This window comes from Panthera leo, chromosome F3 (assembly GCF_018350215.1).
Source record: "Panthera leo isolate Ple1 chromosome F3, P.leo_Ple1_pat1.1, whole genome shotgun sequence".
NCBI classification, from domain to species: Eukaryota; Metazoa; Chordata; class Mammalia; order Carnivora; family Felidae; genus Panthera; species Panthera leo.
Window position 1 is genome coordinate 29,523,298 of NC_056696.1, and position 13,081 is coordinate 29,536,378.

Below are 13,081 nucleotides of genomic sequence, written 5' to 3' on the forward strand. Positions count from 1 at the left end.
AATGTGAAAAACAAGGCAGACGTTCCTTGAACGTTTTCCTCATGACTAGTCATAAAGGAAAGTACACCTTATGAACAGCAGTATCCAGATTTACGTTATATGGTTTCCTTAGCTATTTAAGTTTGACCCGGGGTGTGTTTTCTTTACTTTTTTGCTTGGAGAGAAGGCACATTTAGCTTTTAAAACTGTAGTTAAATCGTAATTTGTAAAATGAGACTCACCAGCAGTGATGACCCTCCTGTGCTGATTCATAACTGCATGGAACCTGCCTGGCAAACCCAGTTGTTTTTCTTGTGACCAGGTGGAATGACATCGGGAATATCACACACAACAAGTCGACTATTCTGGTGGAGCTCATCAACAAAGAAGAGACGGCCCTCTTTCACACGGTAAGCAAAATGGAAAGATGGGGGCAGGGTCCGACAGACAGCTTGCCGTGTGACCTCTCAACTCACCACATCCCTTCTTTGCTCTCTGCGTCGTGAGAGAATAAATGTTCTACTGAGCCCGTAACCGTCCACCTCTCGCCCAGTGCTGTCATCACTCATTTCCGGGTAGTGGTGGTGATTTCCCGTTCAGAACGCCAGGTCTCCAAGCCGAGTTTGGACTCGGGGATTTCGGTTCCTCCACCTGCTGTGTTTGGGGTGGATCCCATTGTCTGGCGTGCTGCGTTCCTCCGCGCTCGAGTTACAGCCCACATCCAGTAACCCCCCGATTATATTGCACAGCATTTTCTTTTGCTGGCGGACCTGGATTTTCTCCCCCCAGCCGCACAGCCCAAGCCTAATCTGAAGTAACCTGAGTGATCTTCCTTCTGTTGAGGGCCCCCTTGAGAGCCAGGGCTGTTCGTGCACCTCACTGCCTCTCAGTGATGCTTGGTGTTCATTCCATGCTCTGTCTTGATCCACTTACTTATTTTTAAAGCATCTGGTTTGGAATTGTGTGAAGATATGCCAGCCCAGGGTGTAAGCCCAGTGCCCTGAGTATGGAAGATTCTTTAACAGATTGCCTGCCATCCTTGGGTGGGCTTCCTAGCCCAGCTTGCTGCAGAATTTCAGCACACCGGTTTGCTGCTCGGGGGGGCTATTTTGTGTGTGGCCTGACGATACGAAGGAATGTGGCCCTGTTCGGGAGAATCCTAGGGAGACGCGTTTATAATCAAATACATGTTTTTTGTTTTTTTTTTTCTCTGCCTCTTCTTTTCCAAGGACGATCTTGAAAATGCCAAGTACATCTCTCGGTTGTTTGCTACGCGGCACAAGTTTTACAAACAAAACAAAATCTGCACTGAGTAAGTAAGCCGTCTGTCCACCTTCTCACTGGAAGGCCTGGTCGGATTAAATCCATGTGCTTTAGGGATGTCGTAGATGGCGTTTGCCATTCGCTCTTTTCCCTCCTTCCTCGTGGAAGCTGACCAGGCAGGAGGGAAAGAACTTTAATGACGAAGGCCGTCTGGCACAGCGCGTGCGCCTGGAGGGAAAATAACTCACAAATTGACTGTGAGTGCTTGACTACCTGGACGGGTTGGCCCACGTTAGTGCCTTTCCATCCTCTGTGAGGAGTTCGGAGGAGCTGAGCGGTTCCCAATTTGCCAGGGTGCCCCTTCGTGTCAGATGCGGGGTATGTTCAGAAGTGTGTCACGGAGTAGCAAGCCAACTTGAAAGAAAAGAAGGTTCTGTCATCCTCAGCCCTGTTTCTCTTACACAGTTGGCTAACCCCGCGTGTGCTTCTGGGTCATGTCATCTGCCTGTAAATGAGAGGCCAGGGTAATTAGAGGAAGACTTGGAATACACTAATAGACGTCACGAATCCATGTGTGTTTTTTCAATTTAATTTGGAAATAAAGACGATAAAGGGAGTCTGATATGGGAACTTAAATGTGACCTGACCTTGGATGTAGAGTAGCTGGGGCTCACGCTATCATCGCCTTTATTTTGGTTGCCTTCAAAAGATGTTCCTCAGCAGAGGACGTTCGGCAGTTGGGGCGCCCTAGGTGCTTAATTGTGTTTCAAAGAATTCGGGGATATAAATGCAAGAGAGGAACTGCTTTTCCATTCCCCCAGTGGACACATCCAAGAGTGTGAGAGTATTGTCCCAGAGCAGTTCCTGCTGAAAATTGCGGCTGCTTTAGAACTGGAGCCTCAGGTCCTGACAGACTTTCTTCTCTACACGATGGAGGCTCTTTCAAACCGGTCTTTGCAATTGGTCACTGTCGGAGTCTGAAAGGATCGTTGATGGTATCAGGTCCGCCAGCAAAGTTTGCAAATGTAAATCGGAAGGGCAGTGATCAGGGAGCGGCAAGTCAAACAGCCATCACTGTACGGGCACGCACACGCGCACGCACACGCACGTGGCGTTCTTTTGAACAGACTCCCCGTAGATCACTTCTGTGCACTTCTGCGCTGCGGCGGCCTTTGATCTGCGGGGGGTCTTTGACTCTATGGTTGGCTTCTGGAGGGCGAATTAAAATCTGACTGTTTTATGCAGTGAATTTCACTGTGGTCTTCTGGTTGGACCATTTCTCAGCAAGGGAGTTTACTGTAAAATTTGCAGAGTATTTTGATTTCTTTGGCGGTCTCCGAATACTAGTGAGCGTCCCACGTTAGCCTGAAAACTGAGGAAATGGTGTTTTCCTTTCTACTTCTGTAATAACCATTCTTTTCTCCTCACCAGGTAGAGGAGGTTCCTAACCTCTTATTTGGACTCTCTAAGATGTACACACACACACACACACACACACACACACTCCATACACACAGTAAATTCTGTGTATAGTTTCAGGATCTCAGCACAGACTGCATTAAGGCCTGGGATAAACCCCCTGTAGTTTTAGGAAACTAGCATTATCTTAACAGCATCTTTCTCCAGAGGTCTGCACACCCTGACTGCTAAAAGACTATCATTGATTTTCATTTCATTTCATAGAGCTCCAAAGAGTGCTTCCCATATTTCTTGACTTGAGAAGAAAAATTGCAGGGAGTGGGAAGGGTGTTTAACCTAAGTCTAATAATACTATATTTGGCCAGTTTTTTAAAAAAAAAAAATCCAACGTTACTGTTTCCACACCTCATGAAAGAAAGAAAAGGTGTTTTATCACTAAAAAGGTAGGAAAGATGAACTATCAGACAAAGGAGAATGCTTTAAAGTGAAGAATTCTAGCTTGATGGAAAATTCTACATGTCCTGGGTTTTTTTGTTTGTTTTTGTCTATGTATGAGTTCACTGAAGACTAGGGAAGATGTCAGTCTGGACTTTGAGACCCATTTCTCAAAGACACCTTTGATTTCAGTGCTCAAGAATTTCTTTTTCTTTTTTTTTTTTTTTAACGTTTTTATTTATTTTTGAGACAGATAGAGACAGAGCATGAATGGGGGAGGGGCAGAGAGAGAGGGAGACACAGAATCGGAAGCAGGCTCCAGGCTCTGAGCCATCAGCCCAGAGCCCGATGCGGGGCTCGAACTCACGGACCGTGAGATCGTGACCTGAGCTGAAGTCGGACGCTTAACCGACTGAGCCACCCAGGCGCCCCAGTGCTCAAGAATTTCTTAATACTCTTAGCTCCCACACATTTTTATCCCTACGTTAAAAAAAATTCACGTCGATTCTCAGTCTGGAAAGGATCTGATTAGATTACTACTTATAATCAGTATTATCTTAATTCAAAAAGATCTTTGTATGGTCTTACTCAAACATATTTAATCTGTTTTGGATTCCATTTGACTGGCAGCATTTAAAAAATATTTTTTCTTCTTGCTGTTTTTCTTTATGAAAGATTTTACACATAGACAAAGATACAAAGAATACAATTTTTAAAAAACCCATGTAATAATAGTGATATTTTTCAGTCTTGCTTATTTCCCTCATAATATTTTTTGGAAATAAGCCTCATTCTTCTGTAAAATTTAATATCTAAGGATCATGTGCTCCAAACATTTTGAAAATAAGAGAATAAAAAAGGAAATCAACATTTTTCATAGCCTCTCCATTCAGAAATAAATGTTTACATTTTGCCATAAATTACTTAGCGCTCTGTCTCTTTTTTTTAAATGTTTATTTATTTTTGAGACCGAGAGAGATGAACGGAGGAGGGTCAGAGAGAGAGGGAGACACAGAATCTGAAGCAGGCTCCAGGGTCTAAGCTGTCAGCACAGAGCCCGACGTGAGGTTCGAACTCACGGACCGTGAGATCATGACCTGAGCCAAAGTCCGACGCTCAACCACCTGAGCCACCCAGGCGTGCCTTGTTATTTAGCTCTCTTGTCTGTTCCACCCCCACCCCACCCCGCCCCGCCTTTTCCCCCTCTCTTGTTGGTCCGTCTGATCATCTTATGTCTGATAAATAAAATGACTCTTCTCATTTCTTTAACTTTTCCTGTAGACAATCAAATTCTCCACCCCCCATCCGACGCCAACCCACCTGGAGCCGATCCTCTCTGGTATGTATAAAGTCTTCAGTAATCAAATGGTCTGACTGTTGGGGATGGAATGTCCTTTTGTTGCTCAATTGAAAGGAAACATGAGTAGGGCATCATGACCAGGTGAGATCTGATGAAAACACAGAAGAGCATCAGTCAGCCAAGCAGGTGTGATGAACATTCATGTCCCATTTGTGCCCCATCACGTGGGACATCCATGTGCCCATCCAAGGCCATCACTTCTTGAAGTATGGCTCAAGGTTCACCCCTGAAGAATAAGTCTTAAGGCTGATGAGACCGTGTTTGTTCAGCATATGACCTATGGTGTGTGTTTTTGTCCATTTGCTCATCTGTGGTTTTATCACTGTTTCTGGTTGTTACATGCACATGTCTTTGGTTATAAGCTCTACAAATTCTTTTGTATTTGCCACCATAGATAGATCTTGATAAACTAGTCAGAAAATGCTTTTTGAATGAACCCAAATTGAACGAGTTTAGTCGATGGTTTCAAGTTAGGGTATTTGGTGGGGAAGATTAATTATATATCTTCTAATTTTAAGACCAACAAAATCGATTTACTGAATTGATCTACTTTTCTATCTAATCTAACGTTAGCTTTTTTCATTTTTTAAAAAATTTCTCCTCTTGGGATGCCTGGGTGGCTCAGTCGGTTAAGCGTCCGACTTCAGCTCAGGTCATGATCTCACAGTCCGTGAGTTCAAGCCCCACGCTGGGCTCTGTGCTGATAGCTCGGAGCCTGGATCCTGCTTCAGATTCTGTGTCTCCCTCCCTCTCTGCCCCTCCCCTGCTCATGCTGTGTCTCCCTCTGTCTCAAAAATAAATTAAAACATTAAACAAAAAATTTTTCCTCTTCTGAATAAGGAAACACAACTCTAATTTCAATACAACTGTTCTTAGGCTGTGTTTTATTTTGAGGACTACTTTAGGATAATATCATAGAAAGATGCAGAAAAGTGACCTTTAAACATGTGACCTTTAAAATTTTCTAGGTGACCATTTCCTTCGAGTTGATAGGAGAATAAAATTGAATTTTTCCTCATACACAGTGTATACCCTATAGCACATCTTTAACTTGTCTTTCCGAAGGAGAGTTTTGAGGAATTTTTTTTTTTTTGTCTGGAAAATGCATAGACAATGAACTCTTAGAATTCTAGAGTTGAACCGTTATGTCATCACATTCCTGAGTACCCAACATGAATATTATTAATCTCGATGTCATGCATAGTATCTCACAAGTGGCCCTTGCCTTGGAGGTCCAGAGGGTCACTTTGGGCTTTTCCCTTGTGGCATTGATAGATTTGTTCATGGCACTGGTTTCTTTATACTTCTCCTTTGTGAATATTATTTTTTTTTTAGACTCCACATGTCTTCATTAGGGAGATGATTTTTCACTTATGTCCATGAAACACCATGGAGGCCAAGTATTTTAAAGCTGTCTTGTGATTTGATCTCATCCTAATTATCTGGAGAAGATAAAGAGGTTTTCGTATTTTATCTGGGTGAAGACAATCTGCAGGAAGCCAAGTTCAAGGCTCCTCCCTTTCTTCTACCCTTTAGGGCAAAACCATATTACCAGGAGTTCCCTGGGATGAGTGATATTGTCTCTTTTTGGCTTCCTTGCTGAGAACCAGGACTGCTATTTTTCTCTTGCCCTTCTGCTGCCTATATTATGGCGTCTCACTTGTTTCTATATTAGCAGGTCTGGAAAGATAGAATAATATGCACTATATATAACGTAACACAATATTATATATATAATACAAAGAGATGGAATAAATAATATCCCGAAATGGTATTTGGAGGATTAGCTGTTATTATCCTTTGCTGTACACTTATGCCAACTCATAAACAGTCACTTGCTTATTAGATTTTTTTCAATTCCAAAAAATTGGATTTTTAAGAGCAAGAGAAGGCAGTGAGCCAACTTTACCTTACTATGCATTTCTATTACCTCACATGAATCCCTTCCCACTGTTTTTGTTTGTTTGTTTTAAGCCTCAAAACTGGCTGTCCTACGCTGGAAAAATTGAGTTGACTTACGTACTACCAAGAAGAGGAAAATATTTTAAAATTGCAATTCATAAACCAGCCAAAGGGGGGCGGGGGGGAGAAACAGCCAAAGGGAATATTGAGAAAAGCTGATACAGCACCTTCTTTTTGGTACCATGAACTCCTTTCTTAGATTAATTTCAATTCCTTATTTCTTCTTTCTTGACTTGTTTATTTTTGGATCCCTTATCTTTATTACCTTCTTTATGTGCCCTTTTGATGCTTAAGCATTATTTGCGGCAGACAAAATGGCAGATGAGTTATCTGCCCAGCTTCAGATTATGGCAAGTGTTCTTCCAGTATTGACGGATACTGAGAAAGTGTGACCCCTGCTGGCTTTGGGTTTTTTTGGCTTGATCTCAGCCGTTCTCCTAAAGCAGTAATATTTAGACCAGCATCTATGAGAGTAATTTCAAAATAATCGAATATATCCTGTTTGGTGGTTTACAGGCTTAACGTTTTTTAAAGATTTTTGTTTTTTAGAATCAAAACTTTTTCTTCAAAGAAGCTGTCACTGGGGATCCCAGTATCTAAATAACATAAATATTGTTGGTGATAAGGGGAGGGAAGAGGTCTGATTTGACTGGCAAGAAGCTGAGATGTACTGAGGCTCGGTGGTTTGCTGTAGATCACGTTAGTGACTAATCATATTTCCTTTGTCGGCTCACCAAATATTGAACTGATCTACGCTTTTTTTTTTTTTTTCCTCTGAAAGTTTTATTCTTGTCTGCAGCAGGAAGTTGTTCAGGTTGGGTCTAAATAACCATCTTTAAGGAGTCTCTTGGAAAAGATTTTTCACTGCAGAGTAGATGGTTGAACTAGGTTCGCTGCAAGACCTGTCCACATTGGGTTCTGCAATGGGGGGGTCCATAAGTGGTCTTGAGAACCACACACATATTGTCGCGGGTCACCATTCAGATTTTTATATAAATTTGCAACCGAACCCAGCTTAACACCACCCCCGTCCCTATTGGAGGTTGACGTGGTGCTGTAAACTAGGGTCATAGGTGCAGACAATTTTGGTTAGAATGAAACCGAGTTTCCCCTTATTGTCATTATTCTTTAGGTCGAATATAATAAATCTACATGTTCTGAATTACTCCTTTTAAAAGGGCATTGGGAGTTTTGCAAGCATATCAGGAAATAGACTAAATGTTAATTACAGCTTCCTTACCTTTCTCACCTTGAACCAGCTGCCTTATTTCCCTCTGTTTCTCCAGTCCTAGACTTAATGATGAGATGGAGGTACAGATGAGTCAAAGAGGGACAAATCAAGGGTGGACCAGCAGAGAGGCCACAGGGTGCTTCCCTGCAGACGCGGGTGAATGATGGGCTGTTGTGTGCTTGGGCTGGTGCCCCGTGAGATTCCACGGCCATTTGTGCCACGGCCTTCCCACCTGTGCTGTCTTTTCTGTTTCAGCCCCGACAGCAGCCGTACATCTTGCCTCCCATGCACGTCCAGTGTGGTGAACACTACTCGGAAACACACACTTCGCAAGGTAAACCGTGGCTTGTCATTTTCCCTTCTTGAGACGAAAAGTCGAGTACCTGTCAGCGGTGAAGAAGTTTTTTTTATTTCTTAGATGACAGTGATACTTTTGTTTTAACTTTGTCATTGTCTGTCTGAATGGCAGCAGGCGGCGGCTTCGATTTGTGAAAGGCATAGCGTGTCATTTGCCCCTGAGAGAAAAACTTTCCCAGAACTGGCTGCTGAGGGAGTTGGGAGAAGGCAGTGAGCAAGTTCCTTGTCTCCTCCCTCTGATGGGTGGGCTTGGAGAAGAGAGAGGGACAGTAAGCCCCACGGAATGCTCTTCACCCTCGTGACCCGTATTGAGCACACAGAGCACACAGGCGTCCAGCTTACTTAAAAGAAAGGCACAAATAATCTCCACTCCTCTTTTTAACTGCTGCCTGCCATTTCTCCGGACACCTGTTCTTGCCTCAGAGCAAATGGAATCTGTTTTTTATTCTTTTTCTCCCCAAACACTCCCGTGCCAAAAGTGTGAGAAAATCCGTCCTAAGAATAATGGTTCTGATAATAACAATTACCATTTATAGAGCAGTTCCTCTCCCTAAGCACCGTGCTAAGCCCTTGCAACATATTGTTTCATTTAATCCTCAAAATAAACCCACACGAGAGGTACTATTACTAGTGCCATTTATAGAAAAAGAAAGTGGGGCGCAGAAAGGGTATGGGAGGAGCTTTGAGGTGAAAAATGACTCTTGAGCCAGTGCCCTCTTCGTCATTACACTAACTGCATCTCAGAAAAGGAATGTTACTAAACTTGGGTGTTGGCAGTATGTTGAACGGATAATGCATTTCTGTGTCACCATAGGCTGGCTATTTTGAACCTCTGTCCTGTCAGAGTGTGAGTGTGGAAACCAAGATAGTCAAGACTCTTTAATCAAATACTCCTTTTTATAAGCAGACGAGCAAAGTTACCCTGCTTCTGTGGGAAAGCCCCAGAGCCCATAGAGATGGAGAAGTGGCACACCTTTGTTCCTGGGTTTTGCTAGTTTTTCTTGTCCATCTCAGCTCATCTGGTCTGTGAGCACACTCCTCCTCAGGCAACTGAGCGTTTTCAGTCACCTTTTCTGGTTGGTGGTTTTTGGTTTTATTTTTTGCCTTTCTGCCCTGTCCTCCTCTCCTTTGCTCATGCTTAAATCCAGAGTGTGAAAATGATGAACTTTGCTCATCAGAAAGTGTTTCGGCAAGAGGTTGCCTTCCTAGGCAACCTTCCTAGGGGGTGTGTGTGTGTGTGTGTGTGTGTGTACACGTGTATGTGTGTGTTAAAGAAACCACGGACACCTAGTATGGGCCTGACTTTAGCCATCTACGTTTTACCTCTTTAGGACCCTCCTTAAACCACTATTAATTTTAATGTCAAATGACCTCAGTGATGAAGCCAATTCTAGAGGAGAGTTGTAGGCAGTGGCCAAAAGAACTCCTGGTTCTGATTTTGCCCTCCATCGGTTGCTGATCAGAACCAACTAGCCATGCGTGCTGACACCTTGACTGCATCATTTGTCTTGTGTCTTTACGAACGCTCAGGAGTTCCTCGGGGAAGGGGACCTTTTCCATTGCTGTCCGGAACATAAGCTCCAGGTATCGGTAACTTCAGATGCATCGTCCTGTTAAAGCTCTTGACTTCCTGGCCCAAATAGCCGGTCCCGTTGCTGGGCCCTGGACAAGAAGACAGGTTTACCCAACATGAGGGCCATTGTTTGTGCCTGATTTCAGAGCTCTGGCAAAATGGAGAACTTCCCCAGGTGATAACTATTCCAAACGTGCCTAGCTTTCTTTGATTAGATTCACTTTCTCTTTTTAGTATGCTTTCAAGTGTTCTTTCTGTATGTTGGTGTATCACCCGAGAGTTATTAGTTTTTCCATGGAATACGTGGGTGGAGACCACAGGATTTCACTTTTAATGACCTCTGAAAGTCACACCCAGGAGTGTGAGGATGAACTTAGTTGAAGCAGGGTGATGTGGACGTTCATGGGCCTTTGTTTGATTTCTTGTAGACAGCATCTTCCATGGGAATGAAGAAGCCTTGTACTGCAATTCCCACAACAGCCTGGACTTAAATTATTTAAATGGCACCGTCACCAATGGCAGCGTGTGTAGCGTTCACAGCGTCAACTCCCTCAACTGCTCCCAGAGTTTCATCCAGGCTTCTCCTGTGTCCTCCAACCTCAGTATCCCCGGGAGTGACATCATGCGGGCTGACTACATCCCCAGCCACCGGCATAGCGCCATCATTGTGCCATCCTACCGGCCGACCCCCGATTATGAGACGGTCATGCGGCAGATGAAGAGGGGGACCGTGCACGCCGACAGCCAGAGCCAGTCTCTGCGGAACCTCAGCATCATCAACACGCATGCCTACAACCAGCCAGAGGATCTGGTGTACAGCCAGCCCGAGATGCGGGAGAGGCCCCCCTACGCTGTCCCTTATGGGCCGCAGGGAGGCTACGGTAACAAACTGGTCAGCCCGTCTGACCACGTGAACCCAAAGAATAACATGGTGCCGAGCAAGCCGGGGGCAAGCTCCATCTCCCACACGGTGAGCACCCCAGAGCTGGCCAATATGCAGCTCCAAGGCACCCAGAACTACAACGCGGCCCCTATGCTCAAAAACTATCTCTTCAGGCCGCCGCCCCCCTACCCACGGCCGCGCCCCGCCACCAGCACCCCAGACCTCGCCAGCCACCGTCACAGGTACGTCAGCGGCAGTAGCCCCGACCTGGTGACCCGCAAGGTGCAGCTCTCGGTGAAGACCTTCCAAGAAGACAGCTCCCCAGTGGTGCACCAATCTCTCCAGGAGGTGAGCGAGCCCCTCACGGCCACCAAGCACCACGGCACGGCGAATAAGCGCCACAGCCTGGAGGTGATGAGCAGCATGGTGCGGGGCATGGAGGCCATGACCTTGAAATCGCTCAACATCCCCATGGCGCGCCGAAACACACTCCGGGAGCAGGGGCCGCCCGAGGAGGTGCCGGGGAGTCACGAGGCTCACCGGCTTCCCCATTACCACCACAAGAAGACCCTCTCGGATGCCACCATGCTGATCCACAGCAGCGAGAGTGAGGAGGAGGAGGAGGAGGCCCCAGGGTCGGTGCCCCAGATCCCCATGCTCCGGGAGAAGATGGGGTACAGTGCCCAGCTACAGGCAGCCTTGGCCCGAATCCCAAACAAGCCCCCGCCCGAATACCCTGGCCCGAGGAAGAGCGTTAGCAACGGGGCCCTGAGGCAAGACCAGGTCAGCCTGCCTCCTGCCGCCGCCAGGGCTAGGGTCCTGAGGCACGGGCCGGCCAAGGCCATCAGTGTTTCCCGAGCCGATCAGCTGGCCGTGGCTGGGCCTTCCCTCGGTCCGTCCATCTCCGAACCCGACCTGACAAGCGTGAAGGAGCGGGTCAAGAAAGAGCCTGTGAAGGAGAGACCGGTGTCCGAGATGTTCTCCCTGGAAGACAGCATTGTAGAGAGAGAGATGGCCATCAGGGTAAGTGTCCTCCTCTCCCACGGCAGTGTTCAGCGGGCACTTCAACACACAGCCTCCTCCCCACCGCCCCACACAGCTTCCTCCGCTCCTTCTCCATGACTCTCGGCTTAAAGTATGAAAGCACATGTGCTCTGGGCCGTGAAGAAGGTGCGAGGCTTATTCAGGGAATCTGTTAGGAAGTTAGAGAATCAGTTGGCATTTCAACAGGTAGCGTTTCATTTCACAAAACTTTGTATTTTTACCCCTTCAGCTAAACCTTCCGTTTTTCATTCATGGCTTCTAATTGGTACACTTGGCCCAAGGTGCTGTAATGGCGTTAGGATGCTGTAGGTTGGTTGTTGAGATCAGCCTCTAGGCCAGCATCGTGCTGTTTATTTGGGGTCAGATTTCCTGTGTGGGAGTGGCTAGGATCTCTCCTTCCTACGTCTCTTGTTCCTATTTTAGGGGGAAGCATTCCACCCCCCCCCCCCCCAATTTGATAGTGAAAGAGCAACATCCCTTCAGAGCACAGCTTTGTGTGGAGATCCCTCTCCCAGGATGGCCCACCAATATTGACCGGACCACGATGTGTCCATTTTATTTTCAGATTTTCTTTCAATGGATCGTTAACACAGAGCAAGAAAACTACAGTATTACTCAGAAGTTCACCATTGAGTTTCAGCCCCCCATTAAGCTCATTCTATCAAAATTCACACACACGCGTGGAAACGCACGCATACATATACGCACACTTACGACATTTGAAGATGCCTGATATCAGACATAAGTAACTCTGATTCAGGATATGTACCAGCTTGGGGCCCGGGTAAGCTGTCAGAGCAAGAGTGTGTAGGTAACAGGTGCGCACGCAGAACGACAAAGTGAGTTAGCTCCTACTAATGAGAAAATTGCCAGATTGTAGTTGCTACTTTAAAAAAATATTTCAGAACGCCATTGCTGCTTGTTCTGGACATTTTCACAACCTCAAAAAATAAAAAATCATTTCCTTTCATCACAACTAATCAAGCCCTGGTTGACTCATCCTCTGTGGGCACCACATCTCTGCCACAGGGTCTCTGCCACTTAGCAACTCCAGAACAGTGTAAGTGAAAATTTGCTCTGATGGAGTTCTTAGACTCCCTTCCTTTTATAAGTCTCCCTGCACCGCAGTGGTAATCAAGCTGAAGAGAACAGTCGAGGGCCCACGGTTTAAGGAAGCCACGTTTGTGGGTTCAGGAATCTAAACTGCAGCAACTTTATTACTTTAGACAGAACCTTCAGAACATTCCCAGCAGCACCCTTTTGGCCACCAGTGGAGCAGCGCTAAGGATCTGGTACAGGAATAACTTTTTCCACTTTTTGCAAACCTAGAAGGAAATCGTGAAAGATGTGCTTGTGCCTCCCCTGGCCAATATAACCGTTTGGCTGACAGATGGAATGAAACGCGGGGGTGGCGCCACGGGGGAGACCTTTCCCAGCTTGGAAAAAGTAACGCATTGGTAGAAATGGATTTTCAGTTCGTCTTGGCCGCAGGCCCCTTGACCACAACTCAAGAACCTGTCAGCCCAGGCAGCCAGCTTTGCAGTCACCCCTGCCCACTTGATGTTTATTGACGCC

At 45.9% G+C, this 13,081-nt stretch overlaps 1 protein-coding gene across 2 annotated transcripts in view; it reads left to right on the forward strand.

Moving 5' to 3' along the window:
* PTPN14 (protein tyrosine phosphatase non-receptor type 14) overlaps nucleotides 1-13,081 on the forward strand; it is a 178,311-nt gene that overhangs the window by 137,999 nt on the left and 27,231 nt on the right. For both annotated transcript variants that reach the window (XM_042924812.1, XM_042924813.1), the window contains 5 exons: nucleotides 302-389; nucleotides 1,209-1,291; nucleotides 4,378-4,435; nucleotides 7,905-7,983; nucleotides 10,008-11,485. In XM_042924812.1, coding sequence (XP_042780746.1) covers nucleotides 302-389; nucleotides 1,209-1,291; nucleotides 4,378-4,435; nucleotides 7,905-7,983; nucleotides 10,008-11,485 — 1,786 coding nt within the window. The remainder of the gene's footprint in view (nucleotides 1-301; nucleotides 390-1,208; nucleotides 1,292-4,377; nucleotides 4,436-7,904; nucleotides 7,984-10,007; nucleotides 11,486-13,081) is intronic.